The sequence below is a fragment of the Podarcis pityusensis genome (assembly GCF_964106645.2).
Source record: "Podarcis pityusensis genome assembly, chromosome: 5".
Taxonomy (NCBI): domain Eukaryota; kingdom Metazoa; phylum Chordata; class Lepidosauria; order Squamata; family Lacertidae; genus Podarcis; species Podarcis pityusensis.
In genome coordinates this window covers 83,038,265-83,053,208 of record NC_138032.1, presented here as the reverse complement: position 1 = coordinate 83,053,208, position 14,944 = coordinate 83,038,265, and the positions used below count along the sequence as shown (strand labels likewise).

General features: G+C 42.3%; 1 protein-coding gene across 9 annotated transcripts in view; it reads right to left on the bottom strand.

Moving 5' to 3' along the window:
• DLG5 (discs large MAGUK scaffold protein 5) overlaps window positions 1-14,944 on the bottom strand; it is a 139,642-nt gene that overhangs the window by 64,420 nt on the left and 60,278 nt on the right. For 5 of the 9 annotated variants that reach the window (XM_081007624.1, XM_081007617.1, XM_081007618.1 and 2 more), the window contains exons 6-16: window positions 12,236-12,495; window positions 11,095-11,407; window positions 10,445-10,675; window positions 8,798-8,982; window positions 7,275-7,445; window positions 6,341-6,473; window positions 6,013-6,140; window positions 3,427-3,602; window positions 3,150-3,253; window positions 2,087-2,179; window positions 850-1,875 (exon numbers count right to left, since the gene is read on the bottom strand). In XM_081007624.1, coding sequence (XP_080863750.1) covers window positions 850-1,875; window positions 2,087-2,179; window positions 3,150-3,253; window positions 3,427-3,602; window positions 6,013-6,140; window positions 6,341-6,473; window positions 7,275-7,445; window positions 8,798-8,982; window positions 10,445-10,675; window positions 11,095-11,407; window positions 12,236-12,495 — 2,820 coding nt within the window. The remainder of the gene's footprint in view (window positions 1-849; window positions 1,876-2,086; window positions 2,180-3,149; window positions 3,254-3,426; window positions 3,603-6,012; window positions 6,141-6,340; window positions 6,474-7,274; window positions 7,446-8,797; window positions 8,983-10,444; window positions 10,676-11,094; window positions 11,408-12,235; window positions 12,496-14,944) is intronic. The other 4 variants (XM_081007619.1, XM_081007620.1, XM_081007622.1 and 1 more) reach the window with 1 other exon arrangement.

The following is a 14,944-nucleotide window of genomic DNA, read 5'->3' as shown; positions in this document are numbered from 1 at the left end:
TGCAATAGAGGCAGTGAAGAAGGTCCTCTTCACCGTCGCTATCACCACTTGGTAGACTCGACGTTGAGCTCTAACCTGTGTCCGGTCAGATCAGAGTGAGTTTTCCACCACCGGCACGCTAGCTGTCTCAACTATTGTTTCACTGCCCTCAGCTCCAGAGAAAAGCATGGGGCTGTCCAGGCTCCATGCAATTGGAGACAGCACTTTGGAGCCAGACAGTTGATAACCCTGGTTAACTCTGCATTCCAGTGGGCCACCAGGGAATCAGCTGAAAGGCCATCAACATGGGATAAAACATCCCCTACCACTCTCTGGAAACCATTTGGATCCATTAAGTGGCAGGGGCGGACCATCCGAATCAGTCCCACCTCCCTGCAGAGGGGAAGGGTTATGGAGAAGTTCAATGCAGACAAACATATACAATTTCATATTTACATGCAAGACGTAATATCAAAATGGAGGACAGCTTCTCTTTACAGCTTGATGAATCCCACCCTACAAGTGGAACTGTGAGTTAATCTATCATAATTTGATTACAAATTGGAAGTTCAACCAAGGGCTCAAATGTAAACTGCCTTGGGGTTGGATCTTGACTACAGGTTGCTAATGGGCCACTCCTGCATTATGGGATTCTGCTTCCTAGTAAAGGCAACTACCACGTGTGGAACTGCCCCACAAACGTTCCACTTCATTTCAACTTCAAATTCCCGGGATCTTAAGCATACACGTAGGACAACCAATTAACCCTTTTCTTTTGCTCTTTGCCTTGATGCAGAAAAGGTACGCAACACAAATAAATCTCTTTGGAAAGTATGTGCCAGGACCCACACTTCATGTTCTGGTATCTACCTGATGAGGTGGATTAGGAATAGGCACAGGGGTTAGTTTATGTCTCAAGGCAGGAGCAGACTTGGGCCTTGGCCTTTTAATTTTGGGCTCTTCGATTCTTTGAAAACCAATGTCATCTTCATAGGATTTCCTTGAAGGCAAATGTGCAGAGTCGATCCCCTCTTCCCTGTAATAATGTCCAGAAGGTCTACCTCGCCCCTTATGAATACCACAGTCTGGCTTGAGTTCAATGGACACAGGAGGCTGAGCTGTGGCAGGACTGGATGGTGGAGAGCCGGTCATGGCGGTGGAGTCCGAGGTGGAACTTGCTTGCTGTTTGTGTTTGAACTTAATAGAATCACTTCTCTTGGGAGGGGTGGGAGGGGTGGAAATGGCTTCCGTTTTGGAGGGCTGGGGCGAATGTCCCAACACCTGACTGGGAGACAGGTAGTCCATCTTAGGAGGAGTAAGAGGCCTCTTGAAAGTGTCTGGATCAAAGATGGACTTCCGTTGTTTTGGCTTCTTGTACACAGAGAATTTTTCTGTTTCTGCAGCCGAAATGTTGACCATTATCTTGGGCCAAGTGCCACCGCTGTGCTTCTCACCATGCCCTTTGTCCAACACACTCTCAATCACCATGCAGTCTGCTACTGTGGGCTCAAAAGGCAGTCTCCTGCTGTCCAGACCAACAATGCCATAGCTTGGTTCCCCATACACATCTGGACTAAAGGAGCCTAGGCTGTGTTCAGAGGTACTGTGGCACCCATGGACTGCACTCTGGTGAGAGGCTGTGTGCAAAACTGTATTGGAGAATGGTTTGAGATCACAGTACAAGTTGCTCTCCTGATCATTCTGGTCCTTCTTGGTGTCCATTATGTCTGGATTGAAAATGTCTGTTTGTGTTGAGCTGTTGTGTTTTAAGTTTCTTTTATTCTGAGCCTGCACCTCCGATGCATGGACCCTGCAGTTTGATATTTTCTCTGAATCCTTGAGGTTTTCAAATATGTTTTGACCACTCCAAGATGAGCTTGAGCTCTGAGGAAAAACCTAGGTGGAGAAATAAAAAAGAACATGCTCTAAGCAGAATGCTAAGACTGAAGCATCTTGTTATGTTCTGCCCTCCTCTTCCTGCTGGTATAATTTGCAGGTTGTTAGGCAGTATTTTTAACAGCTACGCAGTAGATGAAAGTAAGCCCATGTTTTAAAATGGAAGGTGTGTCCTTTACTCCCTTTTACCTCCCACTCCTTCAACACTCACCTTCATCAATGAAAGCGTAAGTGATTCCCTGCAGTTTCGCAGCAAAGCTTCACATTCAGTCAGTGATTTATTATCTAGTGCAATGCCATTTATCTGCAATGAAAGTATGGCATGTCAACCATGCAAAAGCTAGCAGTGGGTCAACACCTTGGCTGGCTGACATTCAATAAAGATAAATGCCAGGCTGCCTCAAGGCAATATGTCGTATTCACTATGCTCAACTCCTATAAACTGCAAATTAGGTATCAGACACAGGTTTCTTACCGGTATCTGCATAACCACTGTGAGAACAGGAATGCTGGGCTACATGGGCCTTCAGGCTGTTCTATATTCTTAGACTTGGATGATTTATGTTCCCTAAAGAGTATTACTCCATCCCTTCTCTTGTCATGTGTTTGCATATGAGCCTAAACTAAGTATGTCTCCTTGGGAACCATGGAAACATTGTGTAACAATGACTGAAAACTTGGACAGCGCTGGATTCAAAGCTGGAGCCCCAAACTACAAGCCATGATTTTCAGGGAGCCAATATTATCTGTGCCAAACTACATCATCAGAAAAGAAAGAAACTGAAAATTTGACAAATGGGGTTCAACTGTCGAGTTTAAAAAGTCTTGACTTTAGACTGCCCCTCAGATTTATTTCTGCAAAGCCTTGGATATATCATGAAAGATACAGTATGTCTCTTACTGGCACACAAAATCGTGGTCAAGGAATCTATGTTTTGGTGTGATATCTGAATAGACAAACTATGGCTTGCTGGCAAACAGCAAGCCAAAGCCCGAAACCATAGTTTGAAGTAAGTCTTGCAAACCATGGTTTATGCAAAGTAGGGATGTGAAAACCACTGTGTCTTATAGACTGGAGTGCTAAGCAGATGAAATTCTAAAACAGACTAGTAACTCTTAAAGCATGCATTGCCTGGATGTTTGGTAGCACAAATCATGGTTTTATTAGCACAAACTGTAGTTTGTCATAATATCTGAATCTCAGTTCAGATATCTCTATATACTATACCTCAATTCTCAAATGTGAGCTAAGAAACACTAAAAATGTGACTTACGGCAATTATTCTATCTCCCACTGCAAGGGATCCCTCTTTGGCAGCTGGGCTACCAGGCACTACAGTAGCAACAAATACTCCATTTTCTAGACCAATTCCACTATCTGAAATTGAGAAGATAGGTGCATAGGTTACTTTGTTCGTTACTATGGTATATTTTTTTTGTGTTTTTATATTGTGATCTTTGAATGAAGGGCGGTATAGAAATTTCACTGGGGAATGTGTGAAACAATACCATGAACTCATCACTGAAATTAAAAAAGTATAAGGGAATTACCTTTGTGGCCAGCAAGATTTATGTGTAGTGGTGTTATCACTTTCCCTCCTAAGGACTTCCTTCTGCGAACAACCATATTTATAACTCCTCCGCCGTTAAGTACCGCTTTTATTACTTGCTTCTTATCCTTGTTGGTAAGGTCCACATCGTTTATCTTCAGCAGCCAATCATTCACTCTGATTAATTAGAGCAAAGGCAAGGAAATCAATTTCCATTTATCCTACATGTGCTTATAAGCAATGATTATGCCAAGTGAAATGCAGACACTTCTAATACCACGATGATACAACAATATCTTAATTCATTTCTTGGTTTCAGGAGAACAGTTTGGCGATTTCTCTATTTTTGTCATGACATCAATTAAGGATTCCTTAAGGATTGCAGCATCTTTCACATTCATCAGACAGAGAGAACATGTCTCATATTTTTTTCTGAATCAGCATTTAGGTACAGCTCACATGAAGTAGTAATATTTCTGCCAAAAGCTGCACGGATGGAGAATTTCTGGTTTACAGATCAGTCTCTTAGCTACAGGTGAAACTCGGAAGATTAGAATATCGTGGAAAAGTTCATTTATTTCAGTAATTCAACTTAAAAGGTGAAACCAATATATGAGATAGACTCATGACATACAAAGCGAGATATGTCAAGCCTTTATTTGTTATAATTGTGATGATTATAGGGTACAGCTAAAAACCCCAAATTAACAATCTCAGAAAATTAGAATATTGTGAAAAGGTGCAGTAGCTATTCAATCCATAACACCTGCAATGGGTTCCGTAGGAAACACAATCATGGGGAAGGCTGCTGACCTGACAGTTGTGCAGAAAGCCATCATTGAGACCCTCCATAAGGAGGGAAAGCCTCAAACGGTAATTGCAGAAGAAGTTGGCTGCATTCAGCAGCCTTGGCAGGAGTGTGAGGCATTAACTGAGAAAAGGTTCTGCTCTGTGCAAGGTATCAGTGGAGAAGCTGAAGGTTACATGCTGCATAGTTCAGTATAGCATGGTGAGCTAGCATGATAAAGTGCTAGCGGACCTCTCTGTATACTTGCATCTTCACAATGTTAACGTCTAAGACCAGTAGATTAGCTCATGATGTACCAGCATCTCTTAAAGCAGGCATCCCCAAACTCGGCCCTCCAGCTGTTTTGGGACTACAATTCCCATCATCCCTGACCACTGGTCCTGTTAGCTAGGGATGATGGGAGCTGTTGTTAGGTTTTCTTCATATTGATGTGGACAATGGTGCTACTCAGAGGTGTGTTTGTAATTAAAAGAGTGGCTTGGGAAACCCAGCCAGATGGGCAGGGTACAAATAATAATTCATTATTATTCATTATTATTATATAACCTGCATGGCAGCACACCTGTGAGCTCTTGACAATACAGCACACCTGAGGTATCTTAACAATTTAACTAATTAGCAGGGGGGAGTTTACCTGCTGCACCGAATGCAACAATGTGATTTTGAAAACTGTATTTAAGTTGACCAAATGCTTTGTATGGTACTGGCTGGTGTAGAGTGGTGAGTTGCAGCTGTTTGATTATTACAGTGGTACCTCGAGTTACATATGCTTCAGGTTACATACGCTTCAGGTTACATACTCCGCTAACCCAGAAATAGTACCTCGGGTTAAGAACTTTGCTTCAGGATGAGAACAGAAATTGTGCTCCAGCGGCGCGGCAGCAGCAGGAGGCCCCATTAGCTAAAGTGGTGCTTCAGGTTAAGAACAGTTTCAGGTTAAGAATAGACCTCCGGAACGAATTAAGTTCTTAACCCGAGGTACCACTGTATTTAAAAATAAAGTAAGCAAAGATATTGTGGGCAAGTTTTTATTCCATTGCCCCAGTTGCTGCGCAAACTCGATTGGCGAAGGAAGTCCAACAGTTGTAGTCCCAAAACAGCTGGAGGGCCGAGTTTGGGGATGCCTGTCTTAACGTTTATGTAGCTGGTGTGCTTATGTTTGTCTTGTACCATGAGACAACAAATGCTTTACACTCTAAGCTGAACTGAGTGGGAGTTTTCTTAACTGGGAACGCTAGAAAAGGCTGACTACTGGAAAGCAGGAAAACTCTTGATGCTCTGTTGAAGCTGTGCATACTCTGCTGATCACCCTGTCCAAGTGTGGTGTAGTATTAACAACAGATGGTGGGCCCAAGTCTAACAGGGTATGGGCCGATTGACTTTTACAGGTCATAAAAGGTGTACTCGGCTCTTCAAAAATATAACCGGAGAAGTAACCTTCAGAATACTGACAACCACTTCTCCTTTGCTGCCAACACTATTTTTGGGGTGGGGAGAGAAAATCATATGCCCTATCAATGTAGACCTGTGCAGACTGTCAAACCCAGTAGAAACCTACAGATTGAAAAGGATCCTATTCACCCAGCCCCTACCTCCACAGGTTGAATGCGATTTACACGTCAGCATGCATAGTGTCTGAAAGCATTATCCGAAACCACAGTCACCTCCCCTGACCCTCCATGTCAACCCAATTTGTCCTCACAGGACCAATATATTATATTTATAATGCACGTTATATATTAGCACTGGAAACTAAACGACAAACTACTGATTCTTTACCTTAATCGACCGTCTGCAATGCTTCCTTTGTCCACTTTGGTAACAAATATCCCGCAGTCTCCAGGAAGATATGGTTCATTCACACCTTCGGCCACATCAAAACCAAGGGCTTTCAAATCCATATCTTCCTAATGGATATGAAATGCTATATGTTATATGAAGTGATTCTGTACACATACAGAGTGTAAGTAACTGAATTATTTTGACTATATAGTACCTCCAGTTTTCTGTGCCTGTTTTTTCTTTTGGGGGTGGGGATAGGGGATGAGAGAGAGGCTTCAACACACACAAAGGAGAGAGCAACATTTGACCAGGACCTCAGTCTTACCCTGTCTTTCTCAAACTCTACTACTTCTGTTTCCCACTCTAAAGAATCCGTATCGATGGCTGAATCATGAGAGCTGTGGGCCATCAACTGCCGGAACCTTGCTTCCTTTTCCAACTGATTCTCCATCTTCTCTCTATGGGGAGAAACACACCTGAGTACTTCAAGCAAGGAAAGCAGGTATCAACAGCATACAGTAAGAAAAAATATATTGTAACAGACAGTGGAGGTTGTGTCTGCATTCCAAAACCTTACATCAAATGGGACTGAAGCAGCAAATGCAGACCTAGATCCTTTCTCTTTCATAAAGCGGTTACAAATCACGCCGACGCATACTTGGAACATTAATGCTATTCAAGAGAGCATCCACCCCACCCCATTCTGCTTGCCCAACCTGCTGCCGCCGCCAGCACCAAGTCATCTCCTTCACTCTTCTAGCTTTAGAGGGCTTTTAGCCCTTCAGGGCTGGAAGAAGGGAGAGATCTGTGTGCAGTGTTTCACGGATGCCATCTTGGCAGAGAGACAGCCCAGAAACTGAACAAGTGAATGTATTTAAATGCACAGGTAGTGGCACTAAACTATACCAGTTATGGAGGCTGCTCTATCCCCACTGCAGATGCTACAGGAAGGCTCACCTGGGAGGAGACTGGCTACCTGCAGAGATGGTCAGCACGGCCCACCTGTTCCAAAGGCAAGTACAACTGCCCTCCTGATTATACAACTGAGTGTTTTCTCCCATCTCTCTCTCTCCTGCCCTCTGATTACTTAGCTATAGGCCTGGCTACATTATTTTGTGACGTAATTCTGGTACACACCTCCTCAGGTTTGCCAATTAACAGCATTTTTTAAAGCGGGAGGGGAAAAATGCATACACTTTCTTTTCAGCCTTCTAGGTTGTCCTACCCCAAGGGCTCAGGGAAGAAAACACTTAACATACAATATCAAGTCAGAGTTACACGTTGAAGGGGTTTCTGGAACGCACTTCAGCTCTTTCAATTCACGCACAGCGTCGTTCTTTTGCTTCCTCATATCATCCAGATTGCGAAGAGCCTCAGCCAGGTCGCTCACTGCTCTGTCTCTTTCCCTCCTCAGGTTATCACACAGAGTCCTTAAAAATGGAGAAAAATTGAAAGGAAATGTTAATCTATTGAGATACTTTAAAAAAAAATAAAAATCACCAGCACCCAAGGTGTTGTTTTCCAGACAGCCATGTGCTAGACAACGAATTAGATGTAGGTGCCGGATTGAAACAAGCAGCCTGTACTCCCAACACTTCAGACTCTTTTCTCCTTCACTCCATTGGCAGTGGGCTAGAAAGAAGATATTCAAGTTCAATTAATTAATAGAGTCATAGAATTGTAGTTGGAAGGGGCCACAAGAGTCATCTAGTCCAACCCTCTGAAATGCAGGAATCTTTTTGCCCACTGTGGGGCTCAGACCCATGAACCTGAGATTAAGAGTCTCGTGCTCTACTGGGGACTTGTAAAAGGGTAAAAGAGTATTGGGAAATGACATATAATGAATTGGGGGGGGGGAATGTTAAAAAGTACCTTTCCCCAAAAAACCAGAGTCCTTTTTGTTGGGGATAATTCAGAGGGATATTCCCAGGTGTCAAAAAATATTATTTATGCATGCTACTACTGCGGCCCGTGTTTTGCTAGCCCCAAAATGGAAAACGAGCGAGGTCCCAACCTAAGAAGAATGGCAACTTAAACTGATGGAATACGGACAGCTTGCAGATTTAACATACAGAATAAGAGAACAAGAAGAACATACATTTAAAGAAGACTGGAAAATGTTTACTGAATATATGGGTGAAAATTGTGTTCATTTAAAAACGCTGGTAGCATTAAGATAAATTCAACAGTGCAAATAAGCTTTGATGCGATGTAACAATGATTCATGAATGGTTTAGTTCATGTAAAATATGCAAGGATGTATGGTATGCAAAATGAACCATGGAAAGAGAAGAAGGGAAGTCATTGAATTAAGGCTGTCTAAATGAATTATTTTGAAATGTAAATTAGAAAAAATTAATAAAAATGAAAGAGAGAGAGAGAGAGAGAGAGACTCATGCTTTACCAACTGAGCTATTTTTAAAAATGCAAATTTATTACTATTAATCTGGAATATTTGCAGAGAGATAAGCTGGAGAGAGGGTATATTCTGATATAAGGCTTGCATACCACTCCCAGTTGTCCACATGCATGGAGAACACATGAATCAAAAGTAGCTAATTTGGCCCTTATTTTCAGATTGCAGCTGTACTATTTTCCCTCTTAAAAACAAAGCCAACATTACTGCCTATTATTTTCTTCCCCTAGGTTCAGGACTGCCATCCTGAGAACAGTTTCAACTGAATGCAACACGGCTGCAGCCCCTAGCAAATAACTGGGCAGCTCAATTATACACTGCAAATAAACTCCTGGGGAGAACTGTCAAACTGTTGTTTGTTTTTACCGTATGCTCTCTCGTTCTGCCACAATCTTGTCGCGTTCCTGAAAGGCCCAATCTCTTCTGCATTTTGCGACTTCTGCTTCCTGGACAGCTTCTTTTAACTCCTGTGACATTGCCTCATATTGCTTCCGCAGCATTTCAATTTCTTTATTTGCTCGTTCTATATCCAGTGTAGCAGAATCTTGTATCTGAGGAAGTCGAATCATGCAATTCATTTAAACACCATTCGTGGGATGTAGTTACACTTTGGGCTTAAAAAAAACCACAACCTTTTTACAGGGGTTTAAAAAATACACAAGAGTTCTGGATTTGGGGTATGAGCCGATTTCCCAGAATGTGTTCTATTATCATGCCATGGGCTCACTCTACCTACCTCCTACTTTAACTAACATAATTTCTAGCATTAATTTCAGAATAGGCACATGCGCAATATGTCAGCTTTCAATACTTCATGCACATTTTTTCTTACAGGTTACTGAACACCACCATTGTGTGCATGTGTATTGTTTACTTACTTAGTCACTTGGGTTTCTGACATCCATTACTACCAATTGCTGTTACTGAACTGTTTGTAAGATGCCTGCTACATTAGGCTTTTGTTTTACTCATGCATCATTTCTTTTTTATTTTGAATGTTTTGATTTTTAATTGCATCTTCATTTGTTGCTTTTGTTTTACTTGTGCATCATTTCTTTTTTATTTTGAATGTTTTGATTTTTAATTGCCTTCATTTTTTGTACACCACCTTAATTTTCTTGGAATCTAAATGATTAAAAAAAAGTATGTCCACTGATTCTCTATCAGTGTGAAGTAGAAAATGGTGAGATTTCTGGGACACGTCAATATTCTTTTTTGTGCACTAATTTAATCACAATGTGCATGCACTGGTACGTTTTTGCAACTTAGCAGATAGAGACAAACCAAAAACTACGGCAAATTATGCATTCCTAGCAGGCTGAATAGCAAAATAAATAAATAACTGACAAATGAGAGATTATTAATGTACTCTGGAAGCAAAGATGGGTAATTCAGAATGCCCAAATCAAGTGAGAAATTTGGAAAGAGAGAATCTCTTAAATATCTCAACTTGCTGACAGATGTAAACTTTTGAGTAGCCAAGGAGTGGGAGCTGATTAACAAATTTTTGTTTTTAGTCATGTTTATAATAATGTAATACAGGCACATGACAAACACGGATTTCACAAAGGTACACGCATAAGAGAGCTAGGGGACTGATTCATCACCTAATGATATTACGAGTTAAACTCTACAATGATTTGAACAGCAACTACAATGATTTGAACAGCAACTCACACTGAACCCAGCCCAATGTCTACTGAGTCACAGAACATCCTTTTCCCAATTCTATCCTTGCCATTTGCAAGATTGTCACTCAAATTAAAAGCATATACTGATAGGGGCTGCAGGTGGAGAAAAAGGGGGAGGGAGAGAAAACCCACCAGTCCTGCAATTTTTAAAATGATTATTGCATCTTTCAACCCAGGCTTTCCCCCTTATTTTCTGTTCCCTTTAGCCTCTGTAGAAACCAAATGAGAAACTCTATTGATGGGCTTCCTTGTGGTAGCTGACTGCACAAAGAGTCCTCAATGAGTGCAAGAGGAAGCACCAACGTGCAAACTTTGCCTCTACCTGGCGAGCTTGATAGTACTCTCTCAGTAGATGATCTCTCTGGATGATGGCTTCTGTTCTTTCCTTCCTAGCCACATCTCTCTCTTCCTTCACTGTCTCAATATCCTTGCAGGCTTGATCCAGCTCCTTCTGGGCTTCAGCCTTATCTTTCACTTCATGGCAGTACTTTTCCAAGAGCTCATTCCTTTCACAGATTGCTCGATCTCGTTCCACTAGAGCAGAGTTCAGCTCCTGAAATAAAATAAAAACCCATCATTGGAGGTACATTAAGTGTACAATAAAGTCTTTCTCTTAATGAAAACACACTGAATTTTTGAAAGCCTGTGCCATGCATAAGAAGGAATAATTAAAGCATGCATTAGATGCAACTAGCAAATATCTTTAAAGCTGCAACACATATTTGCTTGCATCATAAGTTGAAACACTGTGCAGCCCCAAAGTAATAATAGAGAAATCAGAGAAGTTAATTCTGACCAAGGGATGATTGGCACAGAGGGCAATAATACTTAAGACTTTTGTTTTGCCAGCTGTACTTCTAAATATCTGGAGGGCACCAGGATGAGGAAGGCTGGTCTAGAAACTTGCAGATGCAACACCACTAGGTTTGAACAACTCTTTCTGGCCAGAGCAAGTGCCATACAATACCACACCTGTCTTAAGGCTTCCATTTCCTCACTAGCCACTCTTTTCTCGGAGGATGTGTTTTTCAATTTGGATTCGGCAAGTTCCAGCTCCGTTTGCAGCTTATCCACTTCTTTGATGACTTGATCCCTCTCGCTCATGATGAGACGGTACTCGTTGAAAACGGAGTCCCTCTCTTCCTTGTACTTTTCGGCATCCTTCACGGCTTTCAGCTGCATTGTTTTAAACCTTGTCACTTCTGCCTGCAACCGCTCCATCTCTCTCTGTAGCTCCTTGTTTTGGGCAGTGGCCTTGCTCAGTTCCTGCTGCACAGTCTCAAACCTAAAGAGAGGTGGGAGGAGAGTCACAGCAAGTCGTTTCACCACTTGTAAGCGAAAGGGGGCCCTATGAAAGCTTCCTTCCTCTTACACGCCACGCTAAACTGTGTAAAGGACTAAACGGGAAGTGAGAGTCAGCCATTTTTTTGGTCACATGACTGCCCTGATCACATGTTCAATGTGGAGGCGGCAGGGGGGAGAGAAGAAATGGTTCTCATCTCATTATAAAATATATGTTGGTGAAAGGAGATGAGCTCTCCCCTGGATTACTTCTCTGAACTCCATCACTTTAGACACTTTTCTCTCAGCTCACTTCACTTCACAAACCATGGTGCAGGGGAGAGAAATAAAATAGTTTACCTACGTATGATGTTTTTACTTCAACATGGGACACATATGATTATATTGAATGCTGTGCAAGCAGAATTCCACTTCTGCAGCAGGACTTCAGTTTTCTCTCTACCTCCACATTTAACCCCCAAATGTGCTCCCCAACCCTCAGGAGAGGATTTTGAGGGTGCACCAGGTTGGGGTAGAGAGGGCAGGAGAGAAAGTGGAAGTGTCATTGTGTGCACAGAAGTCTTTTGCATCATGGGACACAGTCCTGACAAACACACACACACAGTAATATGTGACTGGAGCAAACACATGAACAAAATATGGCTACTCAGTCAGGTCTACTTTGATCCCGAGTGACCAAAACATGAACAAAGAAACAGAAAAACCAAGACACGACAAGAGTCAGACAAGTTCAGAGAGGTAACTTGAGTGCTGAGTTTGTTCTAATAAAAAATAAAAAATAAAATGGCTTTGTGGCAAAAGCATCTTCTACCTTCTCAGAGAGGTAGAGTACTGCTGCTGGAAGTGTATAGCTGTGTCCCGCTGTTTCATCAGCATGTCAATCTGCTTCTGGAGTCGCCTGTTCTCCTCTTCCGTCTGCTCTAATCGGCTCAGATCAGTATTGTGACTTGCTATCTTCTCATTGTACCGCTTCCTAAGTGTGTCGTAATCCTTCTTCACGCCTTCCAGCTTGTCCATCGCTGTATCGTAGAGTTTATTTAGTATCTCTGACGACCCATTCTGCTTCATCACCTGGAATAACGGAAGATATTCTGAATAAGAATTCCTGGAAGATAAACTTCAGTCATGCTGTCAACAGGAGTGGGGAAACCAGGGGAGATTTTATTTTCTGCTCTCTAGGGCCCTCAGAAGAGCTAACGATGTAACGCCTTAAAAAAATTACAACATGGTTAGGACCAAAGAACTGTGAGCAGAAGGAGAATAGCTGCAAGTGCTGCGTTCCAAAGAGATTGTACAGAATCCTCAGGGTCCTGAAAAGCTGGTTTCATGGCACAACACATGATTCTGCTCATATAAGAGGTTGAATTAAGTTCTTGGAGAAACGGAATAACATTTTTAGATTTACTGTATTTTTCTGTGTATAAGACGACCCCTATTTTTTAAGCCCAAAATTAAGAAATAAATAATTGCAACATTCCGTGTATAAAACGACCCCCAATCTTAAAATTTGGGGGGGGGGGGATATAGTCTTATACACAGAAAAATACAGTAATTTTGGTTTTCTCCTATATAACACTCCAGCACAGAATAGGAGAGGAATTCCAGGAATGAAAAAGGCCCATAACATCAGGGAAGAAACACAAAGAGCAGTAACAGTACCCAGACTTTGTGCAGCATATTCCCTCTCCTTCAGATGAACCTTGCTGCGTTGAGGAAATTATTTCATTCTGAAAAGAAATCTCTCCGTACGTATACAAGTGGCTGCTCTTAACATATTTAGCCTTCCATGATCACTAGGATTTATACTTAATTTGTTAGTATATGATCATTGATTATATGTACTTTTTGGACACCAGAAGGCCCAGAACACCTCTCATGTATGTAACGCACCAACTTGAGTACGATCAAGGAGATGACAGTTGCTAGTTCAAGTAGTGATGACACCAGGGTCCACGGACAAATAACCGATGCCCCAGAGGTAGTGGAGGAAATACACCAGGAACCGTCCGGGGCCCCAAGTGATAGCCAACCCATAGACATGCACCTAGATTGACTTCATGCCATGGTTGGGAACCTGGTGTAATATTCCTCTCTGAAGCTGCTATCATGGAATGTGGCAGGGTGGTTTTCAAAGTTGTGTCTCCCTGACTTTACAAAGTTAATAAGGGCACACGATATAGTTTGTTTACAAGAAACCTGGTCATTATGATCACATTGAACTTGCAGGTTTTAATGCCTTTTCAGTTCCGGCAACCAAAAGCCATAAGAAAGGTAGGCCTTCGGGTGGATTGTTAACCCTGGTGGCTCCCCATATAAAAAGTGAACATATCCTGTCGACAAATGCTAGTTGTAAATTACTAGTAACAAAGATAGAGCTAGAGAGCTGATCAATGTGTATATCGCTCCCATGCCCACTGTCACAGCCAAGAACCTACAATGGAATTTATTGCTCACGTGCTTGAGAATCTGGACTTCATCTGCCCTGACCTACCTATTATCTTGACTGGAGACTTTAATGCCTACCTAGGCCAAGGGAGGGAAATGTACACAAAAGCATGGGAGATCTCGAATACTTCTGTTCTCCCAGACTTCTGTTTTTGGGAATGTAGATCCCGGGACTCAGTAATTAATCTGGTTGGTCTGCGACTCATTAAGCTGACCACCACCAGGGCCCTGACGTGGCTCAATGGGCTAACTGACTGGGAAGGCTCTGGGAATTTTTACAGGGAAATAGTGTGGTGGACTATATTCTGATTCCCACTAAAATGACGCCCTACATGGTTGAGTTCCACATAGGTGATCCTATGCTCAGCAACCATCTCCCTCTACACTGCAAACTTGTCTTTCCGCCGAGAAAGACAGAACAGTTAATTAATCCATCCCCCCCAGGAACCGAGACCCCAGCACACCAGGATACGAGTCAATGAGCATACACTATCTCTTTTCCAAAGCTTGGTGAATTCTGACCGTGTGATCCATTTGCTCTCAGTAGAGAAAGGTGAACTTTCCCCTGTTGTTGGAGTCACTCGGTTCGAGGAATTTATCAACATTTTAATAACTGATCTGTCCTATTTACACCCCCTTTGGCCACCCAAGGAGAGGGGGATTGATGACTGGACCGATAAAGAAACTATAGCAATTAGAACTGAGGTTAGGAGAATCTATAGAGAGTTCAGAGAGACGGGCAGCTCTCGATTGCCTGACATTTACTTCTCCAGATCCCAACAAATCGGGGAAACTATCCAGCTTAGCCGGATAAGATATAATCAGGGATGTTGGGCTACGCTACTCTCAGCCATCCTAACGAAAGATCATAAGAAATTCTGGAAGGTTGTAGCAGACTCCCCACAGACACAGGATGATTCGCTGACATTGATTCCATCTTTGTCATGGGTAGAGCATTTCAAGGCGGTTTTCTTCGATGACTGTATTCCACCTGACAGTCAGGACCATGCCATTTTTACTTTCGCAGATGAGTGGCCCCCTGTCTCCATTACCAAAGTTACAAGTTTAACTGATC